The sequence below is a fragment of the Macroventuria anomochaeta genome (genome assembly GCF_010093625.1).
Source record: "Macroventuria anomochaeta strain CBS 525.71 unplaced genomic scaffold BU25scaffold_2, whole genome shotgun sequence".
NCBI lineage: Eukaryota > Fungi > Ascomycota > Dothideomycetes > Pleosporales > Didymellaceae > Macroventuria > Macroventuria anomochaeta.
The window spans coordinates 1,235,869-1,245,923 of record NW_022985363.1 but is presented as its reverse complement, the minus strand read 5'-3'; the positions used below and the strand labels follow the sequence as shown (position 1 = coordinate 1,245,923).

At 51.8% G+C, this 10,055-nt stretch overlaps 6 protein-coding genes across 6 annotated transcripts in view; all 6 read left to right on the top strand.

Annotated features, from left to right (window-relative positions):
* Positions 1-178, top strand: part of BU25DRAFT_86650 (uncharacterized protein) — a 4,991-nt gene extending 4,813 nt beyond the window's left edge. Inside the window, exon 8 of the mRNA XM_033712188.1 lies at positions 26-178. Coding sequence (XP_033567149.1) covers positions 26-97 — 72 coding nt within the window. The 3' untranslated portion in view covers positions 98-178. The remainder of the gene's footprint in view (positions 1-25) is intronic.
* Positions 179-661: 483 nt separating this feature from the next.
* Positions 662-937, top strand: BU25DRAFT_329574 (ankyrin repeat protein; the record flags this gene model as incomplete). The annotated part of the gene is made up of 1 exon (XM_033702321.1): positions 662-937. A coding segment is annotated over one exon (276 nt), but the record flags the coding sequence as incomplete, so codon positions are not given.
* Positions 938-2,762: 1,825 nt separating this feature from the next.
* BU25DRAFT_300687 (glycoside hydrolase family 18 protein) lies at positions 2,763-3,278 on the top strand (the record flags this gene model as incomplete). Its single annotated transcript, XM_033701982.1, has 3 exons — positions 2,763-2,942; positions 3,006-3,070; positions 3,125-3,278. Coding segments are annotated over 3 exons (399 nt in total), but the record flags the coding sequence as incomplete, so codon positions are not given.
* Positions 3,279-3,602: 324 nt separating this feature from the next.
* Positions 3,603-4,807, top strand: BU25DRAFT_444940 (uncharacterized protein; the record flags this gene model as incomplete). Its single annotated transcript, XM_033709414.1, has 2 exons — positions 3,603-4,095; positions 4,447-4,807. 2 exons carry the CDS (start codon positions 3,603-3,605, stop codon positions 4,677-4,679), a joined length of 726 nt encoding a protein of 241 aa, XP_033567146.1. The 3' UTR covers positions 4,680-4,807.
* A 2,084-nt stretch (positions 4,808-6,891) lies between these two features.
* BU25DRAFT_357907 (purine and uridine phosphorylase) lies at positions 6,892-9,780 on the top strand (the record flags this gene model as incomplete). Its single annotated transcript, XM_033703583.1, has 2 exons — positions 6,892-7,908; positions 7,963-9,780. Coding segments are annotated over exons 1-2 (2,775 nt in total), but the record flags the coding sequence as incomplete, so codon positions are not given.
* A 29-nt stretch (positions 9,781-9,809) lies between these two features.
* On the top strand, positions 9,810-10,055 carry BU25DRAFT_319750 (ankyrin; the record flags this gene model as incomplete). Its single annotated transcript, XM_033702237.1, has 1 exon — positions 9,810-10,055. A coding segment is annotated over one exon (246 nt), but the record flags the coding sequence as incomplete, so codon positions are not given.

Sequence of the window (10,055 nt, the reverse complement as noted above, 5' to 3'; positions counted from 1 at the left end):
TCGACGAGATCTAGAGGGGTCAGAGAAGGTGCTTGGGCTCGAGCACCCTTACACGCTCACCAGCGTCAGCCAGCTTGGGACGGTGCTAGAGAGTTGAGGGCGGTTGATCGATGCTCAGATCCTAGAAACACGGGTCATAGAGACAAGGAAGAGGGTGCTTGGAGACGACCACCCAGACACGTTGATGGCAATGGCCAACCTCGCGTTCACCCTCAGGCCGCAAGGTCGCAAGATCGCAAACAGGAGGCCTTGTCGCTGATGGATGCATGCGTTCAAGAACAGACACGAGTGCTCGCGCCTAGTCATCTCAACACCGTGTCTTCTATAGCAACGTTGAACAAATGGCGCTTGGAGGACAGCAGTGGTGCAACACCTTTGCGCTCAGCAGCAGTCAACGATTTTGTTGACATGGTCAAGCTGCTGCTTGACGATGGAATCGATCTGGCAGTGCCAATTCACGAAGGGTGACGTTATTATGGATGGCTCAAAAGGAGGGAATCAGGCGGCGGTGCGATAGCTTGCGAACATAGGAGCAGACGTTAGCGCGAAATACGATCGTGACGAGGCAGTGCTGCACTTGGCAGCTCGGAGAGGGAACAAGACGATAATATAGCTCCTGCTGGCTAGAGAAGCGGACCTTGAGGCCGCGGACAAGTATGGGAAGACGGCGTTGCACCTGGCAGCTGAGCAAGGGAACGAGATGGCCGTGCAGCTGTGGGTGGACAGAGGAGTGAGCACTGAGGCGAGGGACAACAACGGGTGGACGCCGCTGCACTTGGCGACTTGGGAACGCAACGAAGCATCGGTGCGACTACTGGTGGACAGCGGAGCAGACACCAAGGCTAAGGGCAACAATGGGTGGACGGTGCTGCACTCAGCAGATCGAAGAGGGAATGAGTCAGTGTCAAGGCTGCTTAAAGAAAAACTCAAACTATAGTTGAATACATACTCAAATTGTAGGTTGTCCTAGAGAGTTGTAATGTAGCCTAACTACTCCTTAAGATAGCTCGTGTTTGGGCTGGGAGGCAAGCAGCTATGACAGACAGACAGCCAAGAGCAGATGTGGCGTTGTAGACGTAGTTTATTTACGCTGTTGCTGTTATTAGCTATGCAGTACATATGCATCCTGACTAAGCACGGGATAAGATATGACTGATCTGACATTCGCAACTGTGTAAGCGTACCAATACTTTCTTGTTGCAAGACTGCTTGTATCTCGATCCTACCGACGATGTTGCAGTTTTCATTGCCTTCAAGTCCGTCAAGGTAATGCGAGCCAGCACATCCCGTGGGGGATTCATTTTCACTCAAGATAACATCTCAGAACGTTAACTCATCATCCCAATTCTCCACAGTAGTCATAACGTCGTGTTATTGCTCTTGCTGGAAAGCACGATCGTCTGTAAGTCAACACTGGAGAAGGTATGGTGACAAGTGGCGGGCCCTTTCCCTTGTTCATGACTGCGGTCGGTACATTACAAGCATCGTCGCGCAAGGTTGACCCCTCATCGTCCTCTGCAAAGCACAGGGAGAGGTTGCCGTCAAAAATGCCGGGCCGGTTGTCAAATATAGGTAAGAAGCAAGACCAACACAGTGGTGCTTGATGATTCAACGAGTAGTGCCCAAAGACCGGTTCGTCCAAAGAAGACCGCTGCCTCTCCATATGACGCTGAAAGGCAGCAGATAGTCCCTCGCACGGGAAACTTCAAGGATGCCGACATGGTTCATCGATTTCCTCCTTCTGAACAAATACCAACCGCTATCCTTCCTAGCGATCTTGACTCTAAAAGAAGTTGCCGCCAGCGCATTGCCATATAGTCCACCGCACGCATCAATGTCGTCGCGGTCAAAAAGACCGACCTTCTTAACCCTAGAGTTCAGAAGGCTTTATAAACCGTTACAAATGTCCACCCCGTTTTGGAGTAGCATATTGACGATTTTGGTCATGTCAAAGCGCGCCGCATAGTACAGAGGACCTAGCGTTGGATTCTGGCAAACTGTCACGGTTTAGAGTGCTCCTGCCTGTCGTACCTCACCTGCCATGAGAGTGACTGCCATGTCACACTAGCGTTGTTTACAGCTACTCACCTATACATAGTGTTCGTAGCTTCACCCAATACAACCTCAGTTCAATCCTTCAATTTTCCCATATGCGTACTGTCCACGCTCCCCGACATGCCAAGTAGGATACAGAGGATACAAGATCATACCTTCGCCAATATGTGGCAAGAATTCTGGAACTGCCAAAGGTCGTTGTATCGGATACTACCAAGGCTGGAACACGAGAGAGCGCAAGTGTGACAAAGTGTCACCGCGTCAGATCAACACTCATGAACTCACTCATCTCTCCTATTCGTTTACATTCTTTCACCTGACAACATTCGAGATGATGCCAATGAACGAGGGAGATATCCCTCTGTACAGAGAATTCACAGCTCTGAAACGCAATGGTCAACTTGGATCGCTATCGGCGGGGTAAGCCATATTTTTCCTTTTCCAAGATATCACACCTTGGTTTTGCAGATGTGGAAAATGCATAGCTAACCCCGGATAATGGTCATTCAACGACCCAAATACGACCACGTTCAACGCTTATTTTGACATGGTATCTACGAAAGCAAATCGAGCCGCTTTCTGTCAGGCAGGCACCTTCACTTAGGCCTATAGGCTATTCTAGAATAGGCCCTAGTGCCCACAGTATATAAAGACCACGTAGCAGCCCATCAATTCATTACGATTCTGCTCACTTTCTCCTCATTGACACTTTCATCACATCACTAATAAAACCTATGGGTACCTACGGCTTCCAAGGCGCCGATATAGACTGGGAGTATCCCGCAGAACCAAAGCGTGGCGGCCGTAAAGCAGATACCGATAACCTAGTCCTTCTGATGAAGGAGATGCATGCTGCTTTCGGTGGTCACTATGGAAGTAATTTGACTGTCGCACTAGACCGTTGAAGAGTATTTGACATACCTGCAAGACTGAGATATATTGACTGTAAGAGGTACTTTCGAGGCTTCAAACCTGCCGAGCTGCAGGACTATGTCGACTTCATGGGTTTTATGAGGTACGAACCACAAGCTACGGCTAGAAGGGCGCAACAGGCTAATTCAGACGTTAGTTACGATCTCCATGGTCCTCGGGACGAGGATGTATGGGCCCTTGGCTCAGTCGTCCGACCCCAGACAGATATCACAGAAATCGACAAGAATCTGAAGCCTCTCTGGTTCGATGGCGTTGATCCAGCAAAGATCAATTTTGGAACCGCATACTACGGTTGCAGTTATAAACTTGTCAATCGACAAGATGGGCTGTCGCTTCATCGGAGGCCAAGCTGGCGCACCTGGCTCTTGCACCAATTTCGCAAGTGTCCTGTCAAATCGTGAAATTCGCAGGAGGATCAAAAACGATGGCGTCAAGCCGTACCTGACTACCACCGCTATGACCAAGTATTTCAGGTACGCTGGAGACAGCTGGGTCGGCTATGATGACGCTGAGACATGCTATGAAAGAGACCTATGCCTATGACCGATGCTTGGTACATATTGAGCAATAACATGAGATTAAAGGCTAGAACTGACCTGTGGCAAGGTGGCATTATGATCTGGTCTGTTGACTTCGACGACGAGTCTGGAGGGGGCATTGGATTGGAAGAGCCCAATCATTACAAGTCACCAGAGTCGGCAACCATCATACCCATGTTGCATACCACGATCAGTCGTGGCCAAACATTTACCGTCAATCCTGTTGCGTCAACAGATGTCGTAAAGCTGCCCAACAAAAGAAACCAGAACACACCGCAGGGACCTGGTGCAACGTCCTGTCAGCAGTGTAGCTTTTTCCGACTGCTTACCTCTACATGCTGCGGAAGTGACGGTTCAGTTGGTTGCCACGATTCAGCTAAAAGTTCCTACGCCAATAGATATGCACCACTTCCAGCAGGATATACTCCGAATCAATCGTTCAGAGACTCCAATAGCAACACGATTCCAGCGTGTCAGCCTCTTCTAAGAGGAACTATCGTCCCTAGAGGCATAACCTTTACGCAGCCCTTCACGATCCCTGCTGGCATGCCGCTCCGCGAAGGAAAAGGTAATGATCAGAACTCGAATTTTTCCAGTCTGATCTGGCTCTCGCCTGAGATATAAACACCCCGAACCCTCAGGTCCAATGCTATTTCCCGTGCACATTTGTACTTCCGCCATGCCCTCCATTCACCACTACTATCGATTATCCCCGGATTACCTTGACAGAGAGCGGTGGCATGAAGACTACATTGACCTTCGCTCCATTGACAATCAGACAATGGGAGCCCTCCACTGTTACTGTTGGCCCAACTTCACGATGCACGGCAACCATGTGCGTCTTGGACGACACCAACAAACGGACTTCCGAGATATGTATCAAGACGACGTCAACTTGGCTACCTGCCACATACTCTAGGTCAGGAACCATCAGCACGATTCTTCCCCCAGCTCCAACAGGACTTGGAGGAGGCGGCGGCGGCGGTAGATGCCCATGGCCGTTGTGCCCACCAGGTCCTCCTCCCATATTCCTTCCCAGTCTCAGCATCAGCTTCAGGCTGCCCAAACCCACTACCATGCCATGCGCTTATCCCGCCGCCCCATGCCCACCCGGCACCGGGCATGGTCGAATTGTGGTCTTCTTCCTGTTGAGTTCAATGGCACGATTTCACACAATTGGCATTTGAGTCTTCTGTTCATGTTGTACAGATCAGCTTGAAACAAACAAGACATTATCTGTCGCGGTGGATCGTGAGTGATTAGTGCGCATGTGCGGAAATATTGAAGAATTAAACTGAGGTTGTATTGGTGAAGCTACGAACAGTATATATAGGTGAGTTGCTGTAAACAACGTCAGTGTGACGTGGCAGTCACTCTCATGGCAGGTGAGGTTCGACAGGCAGGAGCACCCTAGCCGTGACACACTCTAACCCGTGACAGAAGGGCTTGATGATTGAGATCATTGGCAAGCAGAAGAGAGTGTTTGCAAAGAGTGTATATGAGCAGAAGCAGAGCTACTCATCGTTACCCCAAGTTGTTAAAGTGTTTCACCATACAACTTACCCCTTATCATCACAAGCTTTGCTTAGGTGATAAACCCTACTGTGCCAGAAACTGTACTCATCCCTGAGAACCAATTGAACTGTGCTTCCAAGCTTTGCTTAAAGTACGACTTCAACACGCTAACGCTGTAGTCGGTAGCGCAGAACAGCTCGAAATATATGTCATCGAAGCTCAAGAACGAAAGCATCGTCATCAGAGCCGGCGCCTCTGCACACGAGTTGGCAACGGCAGCATACGACGTCTCTCATGTCGTCAGCACGCTCTCGCTGTACTGGTGCATCAGGCTCTCAGGCTTCCGTCGAAGCAAATCCCGCCGTCACTGTCTGTACTCTGGTAGGTACGCCTTGATGTTGCTCTGCAGCCGCGGCGTCGATCCGACGTACATAGCAGCGAGCGTGACAGCCAGCACTAGGTATCCAAGCTCTTTGACAATAACTAAGACCTTAATATCCACGTTGTCATGCGGGAGCTTGGCATACTTCTGGAAAAGCTCTGCAGCCTATGCCGCCTCTATCTTGCCCACCTGCACTCCTTCTAGACGTGTCATGTCCTTCGCCGTGCTGCTTCAGCTTGTGAGAATAACGTCAAGAAACACTGCACTAGGGATAAAGTGCTTAATGTCAACGTAGCTGCCAGCCTCCTGGTCCTTGATTGTGTCAGCGCCATTGAACACTATCAGCTACAGGCCTTGGTGGCCCGCAAACCAGCTCTTCGCTCCAGTCACAGCGTCCTCTACGCTAATCGTCTCTGCTGCAGCAGATGTGTGCAACCTAAACAACGTCTGGTACAGCTGCACAAAGTCGCGCTCCAGCGACTCTTTACGTCATGCCTCAATCCAGAACGTCGCCTTGTAGTCGGTGCGATGCTGTTGCACGTAGTCGAGCACTAGCTGCGTCTTGTCTGCCCTGCCTAGTCTCTACACCACGAGCGTCCTGGTGCCGCTGTCTGAAGCATCGCGGCTGAGCTGCGCGTGGATCTGGTCTTGCAGCGTGCACGAAGTGGCCCGCAAAGTCAACTTAGGCTGTCGCTGTGGAGTCTGCTTGTTATCAGCATCTAAGTGGAGATGGTGTCGACTTGGTCGCGGTAAGCTGCTTTCAGGGGGGCAGAGACCCCGACGTCACAAGGCTGAACCTTGTGAAAAGTATGCGAAGGGATACGACACAGGATGATGTTGTTCTCGAAGCAGAACTCCTGGATCTCGAGCGTTTCGTGCGTCCCGAAGCCATCAAAGATTAGCAGTTGTGGTCTTCCGTTAGCGATCTCTCTTGTCTGAGGGTCAAACACGCGTGTGAGCCACTCTAAGCTGATCTTGGAGTCGTTGTAGCCATTCTCGGAGTGCGCATAGTGCTACCCAGGGGTCGGATAGGTGGTCCATTTGTTGCGATGGGTTGAAGCTGGCCAGATGATGAGTGGAAGCAGCGACCTACCGTCGGCGCTCACGCATTCGATTGCGGCACCGCTCCTAATGGGTCCCATCCCAGCCATTCCATGCTACGCAAGCCAGTCCGCGTCTCCTTCACTATCTGCGAAGGTCAATAGTAGCCGTGCGATGATAGGGTGCGCGTGAAACGAGGGTTGTCCACGCATGCGAGCTTACTGGCCTCATCTCCAGCGTGCGCAGGACTACCCAATGAGCGGGCCGCTCGTATCGCCCCCACACTTCGCCCACACCTCGCCCGCATCTGTGGCGGTAGCCGCTGGACGTCAATTCGGCAGCTCACCTCAGCATGCAGGCAGGCGAGCGCTGGGCACGTCGCAAGGCTGAGGACTGAGAGGCTGAGAGGCTGCTAGACCCCGCCCTCATCTCGCAGCGGTGGCTCTCGACTCTTACCTTTACACCCCTTGTTGTGACGACCGCGAATGGCACGCACGTTACGCTGCGAAGACTACACGGTGGGATGGGTGTGCGCGCTGCCCGTCGAGCTGGCGGCGGCGCAGGAGATGCTCGACGAGGAGCACAACACGCCCCCATATGACGCCCACGATACGAACCTCTACACCTGCGGACGCGTTAGCGAACACAACGTAGTGATCGCCTGTCTGCCTGAAGGGCAAACGGGCACCAACTCGGCCGCAGCGGTCGCTGTGCAGATGAAGTCGACCTTCTCGTCGACCCGGTTTGGCCTGATGGTGGGTATCGGCGGCGGCGTTCCGAGCGAGGAAGCAGACATCCGGCTTGGAGACGTGGTGGTGAGCAAGCCGCACAAAACGCACGGCGGAGTGGTGCAGTACGACTCGGGCAAGGCTACGCCGAGCGGGTTCGAGCGGACGGGAGCCCTTAATGCGCCGCCGACCGTGCTGTTGAACGCGGTTGCGAACCTGCGGGCTAAGCAGATGAGAGGTAGGGGCAGGCTGCTGGAGTACCTGTCCAAGCTCGACAGTCTGCCCGACTTCAGTCGTGAAGCTGCCGGCTCGGACACTCTTTTCGAGATGGAATATGACCATATAGGAGGACGAGCAACGTGCGCGAAGTGCAGCACAGAGTACGCAGTCACTCGGGAGATACGGAAACAAGAGGTGGTAGTGCACCATGGGACCATCGCGTCTGGCAACCAGGTGATGCGGAGCGCTGCCGAGAGAGACAGGGTCAGCGCGGAACTGGGCGGAGTGCTGTGCTTCGAGATGGAAGCGGCAGGGCTGATGAACAGCTTCCCGTGCCTTGTAGTGCGCGGGGTGTGCGACTATGCAGACTCGCACAAGAACAAGCGGTGGCAGGCGTACGCAGCGGGGACGGCGGCAGCGTACGCGAAGGAGGTGCTTTCAGTAATTCCGCCAAGCATGGTCGAAGCTGAGAAGAAGATCAGTGAAGTCCTGTCCGGTTAGTCTGAGGAAGTTCCATAATTACTGCATTCATACATGCTGATAGTTGCAGTCATAACAGACATCCACCAAGTTGCAGATGACCACAGGAACATCGCAAAAGACGGACTGGCTGTTTCGCAGAAGTCACTTGAGTTCCAACAAAAAGCACACGAGCGGAAGCTATCCGATCGGCAGGCAGAGTGCCTTCAGCTGTTTCGACTCACCAAAAGCACTGAGGATGTTACATACGAGGAGTATAAAGAACGCATAGCAGACAGAGTAGAGGGCACATGCATGTGGTTCCTTAATCACCCTCATTTCCAAAAATGGAAGGAGAAGGAGTCAGGGCCGCTACTTGTGTCCGCAGACCCTGGGTGTGGGAAATCAGTGCTGGCCAAGTGCCTGATTGACCAAGTCTTGACAGGGTCCTCAACAGTTTGCTACTTCTTCTTCAAAGACCAGGTCCAGAACACAGTACGTGAGGCGCTCTGTGCTCTGCTGCACCAGCTGTTCTCCCAGAAGTCAAGTCTTCTTGCACATGCTATCAAACGGTATGAAAAGGACGGCAAAGGTCTAGTGAACTCAAAAAACTCGCTCTGGACCATTTTTGGGGATGCTGTGAAAGATCCGAATGCCGGCTCTATCATCATCGTTCTGGACGCACTGGATGAATGCGCCGAATCTGAAATGGAAGGTCTGATGCACAATATCGAGACTGAAGTCCGGAACTGCGAATCTAGCGGTGCGAAAGTTAAGTTTCTGCTGACAAGCCGACCATATGAGCACATTATATCCGAGCTTCACAGTCTGTCTGAAGCCTATCCACATATTCATATACCTGGAGAGGATGAGTCAGAGACGATTAGTCGAGAAGTGAACTGTGTCATAAGATATCGAGTGGACCAGTTCACGAAAAAGGAAAGGCTCTCGGAAGAGATCAAGACCTGCCTGGAAGATCGGTTACTAACAATAGAGCACCGTACATACTTATGGGTCTACCTTGTGTTCGATTCTCTAAAAGACTTTGGTTTCAAAAGGACACCCAAAGGAATGGCATCTGCTTTAATGACACTGCCAAGGAGTGTTGACCAAGTTTACGAACAGATTTTGAACAAATCCAAAGACCGCTCGATGGTTCAGAAGGCTTTGTCCATCGTCTTAGCGGCAAATCGACCTCTTACGCTCTCCGAAATGAGCATTGCTATAGAAGTAGATGGAATGAAGCAATCAATCGATGACCTCGACCTTGAACAAGAGGAGGATTTCAAGTCACGTCTTAGGTCGTGGTGTGGATTGTTTGTCTCCGTCCATCATGGCAAGGTCTACCTTCTCCACCAGACCGCTCGTGAGTTTCTTCTTGCTGAAAGGTTGTCTTCCACCACTATCTCTAAGGAGCTGCAGTGGCATGGCTTCACTACGATTGAGGATGCCCACACTGTCCTTGCGGAATGCTGTGTGCGATTCCTAAGCTTCTTTGACTACGATAGCAGTCTCACTACAGATCAGAAACGGAACATCAAGAACCATGCGTTTCTAGAGTATTCCGCAAGGTTTTGGGGCCTACATCTTCGCGAATCCAGCATTTGTGATGACGAAGGGGCAACAGTAGCACCGCTTATTTTCAACTTATCCAACCCAGGGTCCAAAGTCTACTCAGTTTGGTCGCGAATTTACTGGTCTTCGCAATATCTAAGAGACCCAAGATCACTTACGAGTCTTGTGGTTGCATGTTACTTTGGCCATCTAGCCGTCGCCAAGAAGTTGCTCGAGAAGGGTGCTGATATCAACGCACAAGGTGGATGGTATGGGAATGCACTCCAAGCGGCTTCATACGAAGGCCACGAGCAGATCGCGATGCTGCTGCTCGAAAAGGGTGCTAATGTCGACGCCCAAGGTGGAGAATATGGGAACGCGCTCCAGGCAGCTTCGGCTCGAGGCCACGAGCAGATTGTGAGTCTGCTGCTCGACAGGGGCGCTGATGTCAACACACAAGGTGGACACTATGGGAACGCACTCCAGACAGCTTCGGCTCGAGGCCAAGAGCAGACTGTGAGGCTGCTGCTCGAAAGGGGCGCTGATGTCAACGCACAAGGTGGATACTATGGGAACGCACTCAAGGCGGCTTCATATGGAGGCCATGAGCAGATCGTGAAACTGCTGCTT